General features: G+C 50.9%; 1 protein-coding gene across 3 annotated transcripts in view; it reads left to right on the top strand.

The window, feature by feature from the left end:
* The window catches only part of ints6l (integrator complex subunit 6 like), a 263,802-nt gene that overhangs the window by 186,975 nt on the left and 62,145 nt on the right, over window positions 1-14,682 (top strand). For all 3 annotated transcript variants that reach the window (XM_086002385.1, XM_086002375.1, XM_086002380.1), the window contains one exon: window positions 11,568-11,720. In XM_086002385.1, coding sequence (XP_085858511.1) covers window positions 11,568-11,720 — 153 coding nt within the window. The remainder of the gene's footprint in view (window positions 1-11,567; window positions 11,721-14,682) is intronic.

Genomic DNA, 14,682 nt, shown 5'->3' with positions numbered 1-14,682 from the left:
TAGGTTTTTTTAAAACTGCCATGCTGGGCTTTCAGCTCTCGTCTCTGGCTTATTAGTCCAGGCCCCTGGGTTACTCGCCCAGTAGCAGAACCACTGCTACTTTACCCATGACAGTGCAGTTTCTCCCACATCAAGCAAGATTTCTCCACACTCATCTCCGTGAGACCTACCTCTTGCTCACTTGATCTGTGACTCACTCCACTGCTGATCACTCAACTGGGGTGCCTATGCTAGCTGACATTGTTGATTGCTTCCTATCAAAACCTCCATCATTCTCCCCCACTTCCCTCACCTGTCCGTCCTCTCCAGTTAGCGCTCCATTTTCAACCTGCCTCCCTTCTCCAAGGTTCTTTAAAGCATTGTCATACCCATTTCATCCAAACTCCCTGTTCAAATCCCTTCAGTCCAATTTATAACCATCTCACAGCACAACCACAACCCTGGCCAACCCCATTAATGACCTCCTTTGTGGCTGTGTGGGGTATTTCCCCTTGTCCTCCTTGACCTGTCTGCAGTGTTTGATTATGTAGATCATACTATTCTCCTCCATCGCCAGTATTCCTTTGTCCAGCTCTGTGGGACTGGCTTTGCATTGCTCCACTCCTACCTGTACGAACGTGCTCATATCTCTTACAACAGCTTTGTATCCTGCTTCTAAATCTCTGAATCCCCCAAAGATCTATCCTTGGCCCCCAATCTGACCCTTGGTGACCTAGATACATAGAAGATAGGAGCAGGAGTAGGCCATTCGGCCCTTTGAGCCTGCTCCGCCATTCAATGAGATCATGGCTGATCATCCAAATTCAATACCCGGTCCCTGCCTTCTCCCCATATCCCTTGATCCCTTTAGCCTTAAGAAATATATCCAACTCTTTCTTGAATATACTTAATGAACTGGCCTCCACCGCCCTCTGTGGCAGAGAATTCCACAGGTTCACCACTCTCTGGGTGAAGAAATTCCTCCTCATTTCAGTCCTAAATGGCTTACCCCTTATCCTTAGACTATGACCCCTGGTTCTGGACTCCCCGGCCATCAGAAACATCCTTCCTGCATCTAGTCTGTCCAGGCCTGACAGAATTTTATAGGTTTCGATGAGATCCCCTCTCAATCTTCTAAACTCCAGTGAGTATTAGCCCAATCGACCCAATCTCTCCTCATACGTCATTCCTGCCATCCCAGGTATCAGCCTGGTGAATCTTCGCTGCACTCCTTCCATGGCAAGAGCGTCCTTCCTCAGGTAAGGCGACCAAAACTGCACACAATACTCAAGGTGTGGTCTCACCAAGGCCCTGTACAACTGTAGCAAGACATCCTTGTTCTTGTACTCGAACCCTCTTGCTACAAAGGCCAACATACCATTTGCCTTCTTAACCGCCTGCTGCACCTGCATGCTTACCTTCAGCGACTGGTGTACAAGAACACCCAGGTCTCTTTGCACTTCCCCTTCTGCCAATCTATTACCATTCAAATAATAATCTGCCTTCCTGTTTTTGCCACCAAAGTGGATAACCTCACATTTATCCACATTATACTGCATTTGCCATGTTTCTGCCCAATCACCCAACCTGTCCAAATCGTGCTGGAGTTTCACGACATCCTCCTCACAGCATACCCTCCCCCCCAGCTTTGTGTCGTCTGCAAATTTGGAGATATTACATCCAATTCCCTCGTCCAGATCATTAATATATATTGTGAACAGCTGGGGTCCTAGGACCGATCCTTGCGGTACCCCACTAGTCACTGCCTGCCACTCGGAAAACGACCCGTTTATTCCAACTCTTTGCTTTCTGTCCGCCAACCAGTTCTCTATCCAAGTCAATACCTTGCCCCCAATCCCATGTGCCTTAATTTTGCACGCTAATCTCTTATGCGGGACCTTATCGAAAGCCTTCTGAAAGTCCAAATACACCACATCCACTGGTTCTCCCTTATCTATTTTACCAGTTACATCCTCAAAAAATTCCAGTAGATTAGTCAAGCATGATTTACCTTTTGTAAATCCATGTTGACTTTGTCCGATCGAGTCACTGCTTTCCAAGTGCTCTGCTATTACATCTTTTATAATGGACTCTAGCATTTTCCCCACTACCGATGTCAAGCTTATCGGTCTATAATTCCCCGCCTTTTTTCTACCATCTTTTTTGAATAGTGGGGTAACATTAGCTACCCGCCAATCCATGGGTACCGTTCCAGAGTCTTATCGAGTTTTGGAAGATGACCAGCAATGCATCTACTATTTCTAGGGCCACTTCCTTAAGTACCCTGGGATGTAGATTATCAGGCCCTGGGGATTTATCGGCCTTCAGTCCCATCAATTTTCCTACACCATTTCCCTACAAATACTGATTTCTTTCAGTTCAACCCTTTCATCAGACCCTATGTTCCCCGGCATCTCTGGGAGGTTATTTGTGTCCTCCTTTGTGAAGACAGAACCAAAATATGTATTTAATTGGTCTGCCATTTCTTTGTTCCCCATTATAAATTCCCCCGATTCTGACTGCAAGGGACCTACGCTTGACTTCACCAATCTTTTTCTCTTCACATATCTATAAAAGCTTTTACAGTCAGTTTTTATGTTCTCTGCAAGCTTACTCTCATATTCTATTTTCCCTTTCTTAATTAATCCCTTTGTCCTCCTTTGTTGAATCCTAAACTGCTCCCAATCCTCAGGATTATTGCTTTTTCTGGCCAATTTATATGCCCTCTCCTTGGACCTTATGCTATCCCTAATTTCCCTTGTTAGCCACGGTTGGGTCACCTTTTTTGTTTTATTTTTATGCCAAACTGGGATGAACAAATTCTGTAGTTCATCCATTCGGTCTTTGAATGTTTGCCATTGCCTACCCACCGTCAACCCTTTGAGTGCCATTCCCCAATCAATCCTACCCAACTCGCTCCTCAGACCATCATAGTTTCCTTTATTTAAATTGAGGACCCTAGTCTCCGAGTCAACTACTTCATTCTCCATCTTAATGAAGAATTCGATCATATTATGATCGCTCCGACCCAAGGGGCCTCTTACAACAAGATTGCTATGAAGAATTCGATCATATTATGATCGCTCCGACCAAGGGGCCTCTTACAACAAGATTGCTAATTAATCCTTTCTCGTTACATAATACCCAGTCTAAGATGGCCTGATCTCTGGTTGGTTCCTCGACATATTGGTCCAGGAAACCATCCCGTAAACACTCCAGGAATTCCTCCTCCACAGTATTGTTACTCATTTGGTTGGCCCAATCTATATGTAGATTAAAGTCACCCATGATGACTGCTGTGCCCTTATTGCACGCTTCTTTAATTTCTCTTTGAATGCCATCCCCAACCTCCGCCTTACTGTTTGGAGGTCTATAAACCACTCCCACTAACGTTTTTTTCCCCTTAGTATTTCTCAATTCTACCCATACAGATTCCACCTCATCAGAGCTAATATCCTTCATTACAAGGTAGGGTAGGGGCTGAGTTTCCAGATATATGCTGATCACACCAAATTCAATCTCTTCAACACCTCTCCTGACCCCTTAACCACCTCTCTGACGACATTGAGTCCTGGAGTCACAACTTCCTGAGTCACAACTTCCTGCAATTGAACATTGGAAGAGCAAAGTCATCATTTTTGACTCTTTCTCCCTAGATCCCAGCATTTGCTCAGGCTGAACCAGACAATGCTGAACCTTGACCCCGAAGATCAGCTTCCATGATTCTAAGATTTTCCACAGAACCGCAAGCCTAGGGCCTGAGTTGACCCCTGGTTGGTTTTCTATTCCCCAAGTGGGGTTTTCAAATTACTGTTGGTTGGCAGTTTAAATTGGCAGTGCAGTAATTGTTTCTACCTTTAATATTTTGTTTGAAACTTTTGGTGTTTGGGCTACTTAAATTGCTGACATTGTTTCACTCGGACTCTTGAAATTGTGCTGTGTGAGTGTTGGTAACAAACGGTTTAACATACTCTGGCCCGTATTACAGCAGGCTGTATATATTTGGAAACTCCGAGACACGAACATTTTGGGTCTAATTGTGTGCCCCCGGTGTAAAATAATGTTCCAAACTTCGGCTCAAATTAACATTGGACAAGGAGTTAATGGGATGTGAATCGGACCCATAACCTACAAGGCTCCTGTACTAATGTATTTCTCCATTTTTTACAAGAATTGGTTTTTATTCCACCAGATTAATGCAACTTTATGCAGGAGATAAGTTGGACTCTAAACCGTGAAAGCTTTTAACTCTATTTTACATGGATCATAGAACAGTAAGGTGCCATAAGTCTAAAAACGTTTACTGAGGCAGTAAGTTGCACTGACTGCATCACCCTGACTCATTTTCTGTGAAGCGCCTGGCATTGTGTTTTCAGTCCCTCCGTTAAATGCAGGTACTGATTTTCCTTGTCTGACAGTCATTCCATAGTCCAGGGGTGCGCAGACTACAAGCCGCCCCAATTCCTGGGAATCCTGCCCTCGAAACCCAGCCAACTCGCTCGCCCTTAAGCTTGTATTTTTGTGAATTAGCTGTTTTGCTCTGTTTGAATTTTGGGAACAGAGATTTATAAGGATTCTACTCGCAAGTGCTTAAAATAAAAAAAAACGAATGCAGCCAGTAATAATGTAAACTAGATTGTAAACTCTAGCAGTATCTATAATATGTAAACCGGTCTGTCTCTCTGTCTGTCCGGCTATACAATCAAAAGTTATAGAGCGTACCTACACATATGTTATATCAAAAGAAAGCTTATCATTAGGGGACTCTCATAGGCGTATTTACTTTTTGGTCGGACAAAAATTGTGCCGACGGTATACAAAAAATGTTCAAAATTCCGCTCATTATCCACTCATTAGCATCGAGTGACGTGAAGGTTGACCAATCGTACAGTCGAGCGACCCGACGGTCGACCAATCGCTGCGTCACGGGGGCGGGTTCATTGCGTGTGCGGGCGGGCCATCCTAGAGTCGAGTGACGTGATGATTGACCAATCCTACAGTTCAGTGACCTGACGGTTGACCAATCGGTGCGTGTGTGGGCGGGCCTAATGCTTCTGAGTTGAGGTGAGTGGCCGCCATCTTGATTCCAAACTCTTCATTTCTTTTTCCCACTTTCTGCGTGTTTCTTTTCAAATCTAGATTTCCAGCAAAAAAAAAGTTGCTTTTAAAACACATTGGGGGGAAAATTGGGTGAGTAGCGCCACCTGTTAGCGCCTAAAGAGGCAGTCAGTGGCTGTAGCGCCAGTGGCCGCGCCTCCCGCGATATTAAGCAGGGGCGCTAATGGTGGCGTTAGCCTTTTGCGCTGCACCGCCACCGATGACGTCATCGGTGTGCGCAGCGCCCCATTCGCGCCCCGATCGCGATATTTGGTAGCGAACACCGCTGTAGCGCCGTTCGCTACCCGCGCCCGGTTCACGGGGCCTTGCTGCGCCGGCAGAGGCGCAAGTTAAGGTGGAGGTGCGGGGTGGCCGCTTTCTCGGCGGCTGCCTGCCAGCACCTCCGTCCCCGGCCTCCTGGACCCCCCCCCCCCCCCCGCGGCATTGCCGGCTGTTTCCCGAGAGCCCGGCACGTCTCCTTGGTGCCGAGCCCTTTTGCCGGCACTCGCGAGCGGGGCTCGCGCTGTTGCAGGCCCCTCCCCCTTAACAGTGGGAGGAAGGCCTGCAGTACCGCAGCGTGCCGTGCCGCAGCGTGTGGCGCTGCGGCACGTAGCCCGTCTCCCTCTAGGGGCACTTCAACTGAATTTGCGGCGATCACTAATGTGGCGATCGCGGCGCAAATTCCAGCGCCCAGGCGAACTTTGCGCCGCTTGGGCGCCTCAGGCCAATTTCTAGGCCATTGTTTTTAAAAATAAGTTAATTAATTTGTAAATCTTTTCTCTAACCTCTATAATTTTCCTACCTTTCACCGTTTTTGCAGGCCTCGAAGCCTGGGCCTCTGTTGCCCAGCCACGCCCGAGCTACGCACCTCCCGTCCCGCTCAACAAGCGGCCCGCGACCGCCGCCATCTTTCTAAAGGCAGGCGGCGCGGGACTGAGGCGAGCGTAGCCATCGCCGCCATCTTAGTAAAGGCGGGCGGGGCAGGAATCAGCGCGCGCGTCAACGTATGCCCGGAGCGTGAGCGAATCGGCGGTCTTGAAGCTGGCTCGGGCGGGGCTCGGGAAGGGTTACCCCGGCAACCGTGCCCGGCCCCCTCTCACAGCCTCAAGCTGGCTCACGCCCGTTCCCGGGGCTTGGCTCCAGCGCAGACCCAGCCGCAATCGGCGGTCTTGAAGCCGGCTCGGGAGGGCGGAGAGTGGGGCTCGGGGGGGGGGGGGCGGGGGAAGGGTTACCCCGGCAACCGGGCCCGGCCGTCTCTCGCAGCCTCAAGCCGGCTCACGCCCGTTCCCGGGGCTTGGCTCCATTTGCGGCCGCGGGCCACTCACCCTCTCTCTCTCTCCTTCCCTCTGTCTCTCTCTCCTCCCCCCCCTCCCCTCTCCCCCATCCCCTCTCCCCCCTCCCCCTTCCCCCTCCCTCCCCTCTCCCCTCTCTCTCCCCCCTGCCTCACCCTCTCTCTCTCCCCCTCTCTCTCCCCCCTGCCTCACCCTCTCTCTCCCCCCTCCCTCCCCCTCTCTCTCTCCCCCCTCCCTCCCCCCTCTCTCTCCCCCCTCCCTCCCCCTCTCTCCCCCCCTCTCTCTCTCCCCCTCCCTCCCCCTCTCTCTCTGCCCCCTCCCTCCCCCTCTCTCCCTGCCCCCTCCCTCCCCCTCTCTCCCCGCCCCCTCCCTCCCCCTCTCTCCCCACCCCCTCCCTCACCCTCTCTCCCCGCCCCCTCCCTCACCCTCTCTCCCCCTCTCTCTCTCCCCCTCTCTCTGCCCCCTCCCTCCCCCCCTCCTTCCCCCTCTCTCTCTGCCCCCTCCCTCTCTCTCTCTCCCCTCTCTCTCTCTCCCCCCAGTCTCTCTCTCCCCCCGTCTCTCTCTCCCCCCAGTCTCTCTCTCTCTCTCTCTCTCCCCCAGTCTCTCTCTCTCCCCCAGTCTCTCTCTCTCTCCCCCAGACTCTCTCTCTCTCTCCCCCAGTCTCTCTCTCTCTCTCTCCCCCCAGTCTCTCTCTCCCCCAGTCTCTCTCTCTTCTCCCCCCAGTCTCTCTCTCTCTCCTCTCCCCCCCAGTCGCTCTCTCTCTTCCCCCCAGTCGCTCTCTCTCTTCCCCCCAGTCGCTCTCTCTCTTCCCCCCAGTCGCTCTCTCTCTTCCCCCCAGTCGCGCTCTCTCTTCCCCCCAGTCGCTCTCTCTCTTCCCCCCAGTCGCTCTCTCTCTCTCTTCCAACAACAACATGCCCTCAAAAAAGCCTCGGCACCGCCGGGCACTCCAGCTAGTTTATATTAAAGCTGCTATTTTTGGGAAGAACATTGTTTTGCATTCTTTTGCTTTTTCCCTGCCAATATTTCTCATCACTTTTGGGTTCATCGGGCTGTGGGATGTTAGTTTAGGGAGATTAAAGTTTTCCCTTTAAGATATGCAAGATCAGCATCAAGCATTCCCAGGATAGGTATAGTACGACCAGCTGCCGTAGCTTTAGATACGGTATCTTTAGAGGTATGTTCAGAAACCCGAAATTTGCAGCAGAACCCATTGCAGCATTCGTGTGAATTTCTTTACTTCTCACCCCAACCATCCTTTCTTTTCTGTAAGGGTGCAGATTTGGTCCCAATTTTGTGCTGAATTACAGGGGGGCTAGAACCTTCACATGAGCTCATGCTTCCAGTCTGTCACACTTGACGTTCCACACTGTCAGATGCAAGTTTCTGAGTCACACCTTTTGCAAACTCTGCTGCCCGTCCCGAAGTCCCGTTCACCCATTACCCCTGTGCTCTCTGACCTACATTGGATCTCAGTCCAGCAATGCCTCAATTTTAAAATACTCAGTGTTCAAATCCCTCCATGGCGTCACCCCTGCCTATCTCTGTAACCTCCTCCAGCCCTGCAACCCACTGGGAACTCTGCGCTCCTCCAATTCTGGCCTCTAGTCCATGCCCAAATTCCTTTGCCCCACCATTGGTGGCCGTGCCTGCAGCTGCCTGGGTCCTAAGCTCTGGAATTCCCTCCCTAAACCTCTCCGCCTCTCTCCTCCTTTAATATGCTCCATAAATCCTCCCTCTTTGACCAAGCCCTGCCCTAATGTCTTTGGCTTGTTGTCAATTTTTGTCTGTTTACACTTCTGTGAAACGCCTAGAGATCTTTTCCTACATTAAAGGTGCTATAGAAATGCAAGTTGTTGTTGATGTGATCATTCTGCTGTGCGCTTGTAGATTTGTCCTGGCTTGTCCACCTGCTTGTAATATTTTGTCCTGGTGCATCTGGATTTCACATCTGGCCTGTATAGGAGCTTGGTCATTGTTCCGTGATGCCTTTTGCTTCTGGCTTCAAACTCCATTTTCTTTGCTCCAGGTCATTTATGGGTCTGCAGTGCAAGTCTCTTGTCTAAAGAGAAATCCTAATAATATGGCTTTGTATTTTCCTAAAGTAGCGCTGGGTAAATATCAGAGAGCTGTTCTCAACGACACAATGGGAGAGCTGTGCCTGCTGGGAGGATGTTAACTGAGAGACTGAGGAGGATGGGTTTTCAGTGCTGTTAAGTGGTAGGTTAATAGGGATTCTTGATGCATAGTCACAGATGAATAATGGTGCAATATGGTAGCTCTTGTCTCAGGATAGTTGAACTGGGGAGGGGGAACAGTTGTGTCAGCTGTGGCTCAGTGGATAGCACTCTCTCCTGAGTCAGAAGGTTGTGGGTTTGAGCCCCACTCCAGAGACTTGAGCACACTCCCAGTGCAGTACTAAGGGAGCGCCGCACTGTCGGAGGGTCAGTACTGAAGGAGTGCCACACTGTCGGAGGATCAGTACTGAGGGAGTGCCGCACTGTCGGAGGGGCAGTACTGAGGGAGTGCTGCACTGTCGGAGGGGCAGTACTGAGGGAGTGCTGCACTGTCGGAGGGGCAGTACTGAGGGAGCGCTACACTATCGGAGGGTCAGTACTGAAGGAGTGCCGCACTGTCGGAGGATCAGTACTGAGGGAGTGCCATACTGTCGGAGGGGCAGTACTGAGGGAGTGCCGCACTGTCGGAGGATCAGTACTGAGGGAGTGCCATACTGTCGGAGGGGCAGTACTGAAGGAGTGCCGCACTGTCGGAGGATCAGTACTGAGGGAGTGCCATACTGTCGGAGGGGCAGTACTGAGGGAGTGCCGCACTGTCGGAGGATCAGTACTGAGGGAGTGCCATACTGTCGGAGGGGCAGTACTGAGGGAGTGCCGCACTGTCGGAGGATCAGTACTGAGGGAGTGCCATACTGTCGGAGGGGCAGTACTGAGGGAGTGCTGCACTGTCGGAGGGGCAGTACTGAGGGAGCACTGTCGGAGGATCAGTACTGAAGGAGTGCCGCACTGTCGGAGGATCAGTACTGAGGGAGTGCCATACTGTCGGAGGATCAGTACTGAGGGAGTGCTGCACTGTCGGAGGGGCAGTACTGAGGGAGCGCTACACTATCGGAGGGTCAGTACTGAGGGAGTGCCGCACTGTCGGAGGGTCAGTACTGAGGGAGTGCCGCACTGTCGGAGGATCAGTACTGAGGGAGTGCCATACTGTCGGAGGGGCAGTACTGAGGGAGTGCCATACTGTCGGAGGGACAGTACTGAGGGAGCACTGCACTGTCAGAGGGGCAGTACTGAGGGAGTGCTGCACTGTCGGAGGGGCAGTACTGAGGGAGCGCTACACTATCGGAGGGTCAGTACTGAGGGAGTGCCGCACTGTCGGAGGGTCAGTACTGAGGGAGTGCCACACTGTCGGAGGGACAGTACTGAGGGAGTGCCGCACTGTCAGAGGGTCAGTACTGAGGGAGCGCTACACTATCGGAGGGTCAGTACTGAAGGAGTGCCGCACTGTCGGAGGATCAGTACTGAGGGAGTGCCATACTGTCGGAGGGGCAGTACTGAGGGAGTGCCGCACTGTCGGAGGATCAGTACTGAGGGAGTGCCATACTGTCGGAGGGGCAGTACTGAAGGAGTGCCGCACTGTCGGAGGATCAGTACTGAGGGAGTGCCATACTGTCGGAGGGGCAGTACTGAGGGAGTGCCGCACTGTCGGAGGATCAGTACTGAGGGAGTGCCATACTGTCGGAGGGGCAGTACTGAGGGAGTGCCACACTGTCGGAGGATCAGTACTGAGGGAGTGCCATACTGTCGGAGGGGCAGTACTGAGGGAGTGCTGCACTGTCGGAGGGGCAGTACTGAGGGAGCACTGTCGGAGGATCAGTACTGAAGGAGTGCCGCACTGTCAGAGGATCAGTACTGAGGGAGTGCCATACTGTCGGAGGATCAGTACTGAGGGAGTGCTGCACTGTCGGAGGGGCAGTACTGAGGGAGCGCTACACTATCGGAGGGTCAGTACTGAGGGAGTGCCACACTGTCGGAGGGACAGTACTGAGGGAGTGCCGCACTGTCGGAGGGTCAGTACTGAGGGAGTGCCACACTGTCGGAGGGACAGTACTGAGGGAGCGCTACACTATCGGAGGGTCAGTACTGAGGGAGTGCCGCACTGTCGGAGGGTCAGTACTGAGGGAGTGCTGCACTGTTGGAGGTGCCATTTTTCAGATGAGATTTTAAAACGAGACCCCGACTGCAGTCTCGGGTGGATGTAAAAGAACCCAAGGCACTATTTGAAGATGAGCAGGGGAGTTAGTTCCCCCCTGGTGTCCTGCCCAATATTTATCCCATAGCTAACGTCAGTAAAGCAGATCATGTATCTCATTGCTGTTTATGGGGCCTTGCTGTGCACAAATTGGCTGCCGCATTTCCCTTCATTACTACAGTGGCTACACTTGAAAAGTACTTTGGCTGTGAAGCGCTCAGCGATGCCCTGAAGTTGTGAAGGATGCGATATAAATGCAAGTTCATTTAATGCAGGTTTTAGTGCCTGATTTTGGGGATAGTATTTGGAAACTATTTTAAACCAATGTTATGATGCCAAGTAATTGGTCTGGTTTTAATATCTATTACACATGGCCACTTTTACAATTGGTTATTTACCGTGGAGGATACTGAGCTGAACTCCGTGGTATGCAGCCTGCAGTGTACACATACGCTCCAAAGAGCAGCTGTCATTCTTGCAGGAAAAACATCTTGATTTTCAGATGGGAGCAAAATCAGTCGTCACTGTGGACTGGTCTTGTTCACCTCTTGGTTTTTGATTGTCAGCGGTCTGGAACTTGGTTGTGAAATACTACATAGAAAGGAGGGTGTCATTGAGAGTTAAACATGTTCCAAAATATTATTTTTAATATAACGCACTACTCTAGCAATCTTTACTGAACTGCTGGAGCACTCGGCGACAGTCCTGTAGGATAATTTTAGTGTTAGTGACACCTTCGTCACTATTTTTTATTCCTGTAACAGGAGTACCTGTTTGTGTTGCAGCAGAAAGTTGCAGTTGATTTTGGCAGGTTTATTCAAAGTTGCACAAAACTAGAGATAGAGCAAATTGTAGTTTTAATGCTCCCTTCCAATACTGTACGACAGAAATGTTTAGATAATTAATAATCATCTTCCACTTGTGTTTGATCCTCAGCCTCCACGTACTGCTCACCCCGTGATCAGGTTCTCCTGTGCTGATTGTGAACCAATGGTCATTGACAAATTACCCTTTGACAAATACGAACTTGAACCTTCACCTTTGACCCAGTACATTCTAGAGCGCAAATCTCCTCTCACCTGCTGGCAGGTAAGTCTACTACTGGCCACAGTGAATGTTTATTCTGTATTTGTAACTACAGTCCTTTTCTTTGGGCCAGTCTCACTTTTACTTTTATTCTTCCTGTACCGTTGAGAGGGAGTGGGTAATAGAGTGCTGTCTGTTACCCATCTGCAGACTGGTGAGGTGGGTGAGATACATCTGCTTCACCATACCCGTAGAGTCCTGAACAGAGGAAATAGTTTTCAGTGTCAGCTTGGCTCAGTGACGGCGCTCTCGCCCACGAGCCAGATGGTCATGCATTCAAGGCCCTCTTCACATCATCTAAACTAATGCTTCCGTGCAGTACCAAGTGAGTGCTGCACTGTCAGAGGAACCATCTTTTGGAGGAACTGTTAAACTGGGCCCCACCTACCTGTACAGGTGGATATAAAAGATCTCTTATAACTGTTGAAGAGTAGGGAATTCTCCCAGTGTCCTGGCAAATGTTTATTCCTTGACCAACACTGCAAAAACAGGTTATCTGTTCATTTATATCATTGATGTTTGTGGGACCTTGCTGTGCGCTAATTGGTTATCGCTTTTTCCTACATAACAACAGTGACTGCATTTCAAAACTATTCAGTTGACTGAAGCGCTTTGGGACATCTCGAGGATGTGAAAGGTGATACATAAATGCAGGTTCCTTCATTCATAATAACTGCCTCAGTTGGCAGTCAGACTTTGCAGCTCTTATTTACCAGATGTGGTTATTTTTGAAGAAGCCCATTAGATGAGGTACAACAGAGAACATTATGTTGCCAATCAGAGGAGATTTACAATTGTGACCCACACTGTCCACTCACTCAACCAAAGGAAGTAAGTTTGATGCCAGCTGGCAGAAGTGGGCACCCGGAAATCATCATTCGTTTTTATATTCACACAAACAGTAATAGTAGGAAGATCAAAGAATCTGAAACTAATGGCTGATTTTTTAGCAGATCCGTATAATCAGTTTCATTCTATGCACGATGAATGGACACAAGCTCGTTCTATTTCCTCCCTGGTCCGTTTGCTGAGACGTTTTAAATAATAGTTTGGGTCCTCTATATATGTTTATTGTCTTAGGGTCAAAGTGTTTTCCATCTCAGTTTGTTGGTATGTCTTGCAGTCAGGTTTGGCTGGAGGAGTGTGTGCCTTTCCCTATCAGCGTGGTTTGGCTGGAGGACTGGGTGCCTTTCCCTATCAGCGTGGTTTGGTTGGAGGAGTGCGTGCCTTTCCCTATCAGCGTGGTTTGGTTGGAGGAGTGTGTGCCTTTCCCCATCAGCGTGGTTTGGTTGGAGGACTGCGTGCCTTTCCCTATCAGCGTGGTTTGGTTGGAGGAGTGTGTGCCTTTCCCCATCAGCGTGGTTTGGTTGGAGGAGTGCGTGCCTTTCCCTATCAGCGTGGTTTGGCTGGAGGACTGTGTGCCTTTCCCTATCAGCGTGGTTTGGCTGGAGGAGTGCGTGCCTTTCCCTATCAGCGTGGTTTGGCTGGAGGACTGTGTGCCTTTCCCTATCAGCGTGGTTTGGTTGGAGGACTGGGTGCCTTTCCCTATCAGCATGGTTTGGTTGGAGGAGTGCGTGCCTTTCCCTATCAGCATGGTTTGGTTGGAGGACTGCGTGCCTTTCCCTATCAGCGTGGTTTGGCTGGAGGAGTGCGTGCCTTTCCCTATCAGCGTGGTTTGGCTGGAGGAGTGCGTGCCTTTCCCTATCAGCGTGGTTTGGCTGGAGGACTGTGTGCCTTTCCCTATCAGCGTGGTTTGGCTGGAGGAGTGCGTGCCTTTCCCTATCAGCGTGGTTTGGCTGGAGGACTGGGTGCCTTTCCCTATCAGCATGGTTTGGTTGGAGGACTGCGTGCCTTTCCCTATCAGCATGGTTTGGTTGGAGGACTGGGTGCCTTTCCCTATCAGCGTGGTTTGGTTGGAGGACTGGGTGCCTTTCCCTATCAGCGTGGTTTGGTTGGAGGACTGGGTGCCTTTCCCTATCAGCGTGGTTTGGTTGGAGGACTGGGTGCCTTTCCCTATCAGCGTGGTTTGGTTGGAGGACTGGGTGCCTTTCCCTATCAGCGTGGTTTGGTTGGAGGAGTGCGTGCCTTTCCCTATCAGCATGGTTTGGTTGGAGGACTGCGTGCCTTTCCCTATCAGCGTGGTTTGGCTGGAGGAGTGCGTGCCTTTCCCTATCAGCGTGGTTTGGCTGGAGGAGTGCGTGCCTTTCCCTATCAGCGTGGTTTGGCTGGAGGAGTGCGTGCCTTTCCCTATCAGCGTGGTTTGGTTGGAGGAGTGCGTGCCTTTCCCTATCAGCGTGGTTTGGTTGGAGGAGTGCGTGCCTTTCCCTATCAGCGTGGTTTGGCTGGAGGAGTGTGTGCCTTTCCCTATCAGCGTGGTTTGGCTGGAGGACTGCGTGCCTTTCCCTATCAGCGTGGTTTGGTTGGAGGAGTGCGTGCCTTTCCCCATCAGCATGGTTTGGTTGGAGGAGTGCGTGCCTTTCCCTATCAGCGTGGTTTGGCTGGAGGAGTGCGTGCCTTTCCCCATCAGCATGGTTTGGTTGGAGGACTGCGTGCCTTTCCCTATCAGCGTGGTTTGGTTGGAGGAGTGCGTGCCTTTCCCTATCAGCGTGGTTTGGCTGGAGGAGTGCGTGCCTTTCCCCATCAGCATGGTTTGGTTGGAGGAGTGCGTGCCTTTCCCCATCAGCATGGTTTGGCTGGAGGAGTGTGTGCCTTTCCCTATCAGCGTGGTTTGGTTGGAGGACTGGGTGCCTTTCCCTATCAGCGTGGTTTGGTTGGAGGAGTGCGTGCCTTTCCCTATCAGCGTGGTTTGGCTGGAGGAGTGCGTGCCTTTCCCTATCAGCGTGGTTTGGCTGGAGGAGTGCGTGCCTTTCCCTATCAGCATGGTTTGGCTGGAGGAGTGTGTGCCTTTCCCTATCAGCGTGGTTTGGTTGGAGGAGTGTGTGCCTTTCCCTATCAGCGTGGTTTG

This window comes from Somniosus microcephalus, chromosome 1 (genome assembly GCF_052327205.1).
Source record: "Somniosus microcephalus isolate GS21.2 chromosome 1, FLI_Smic_1.0, whole genome shotgun sequence".
Classification (NCBI taxonomy): domain Eukaryota; kingdom Metazoa; phylum Chordata; class Chondrichthyes; order Squaliformes; family Somniosidae; genus Somniosus; species Somniosus microcephalus.
This window is presented reverse-complemented; position numbering and strand designations above follow the sequence as displayed.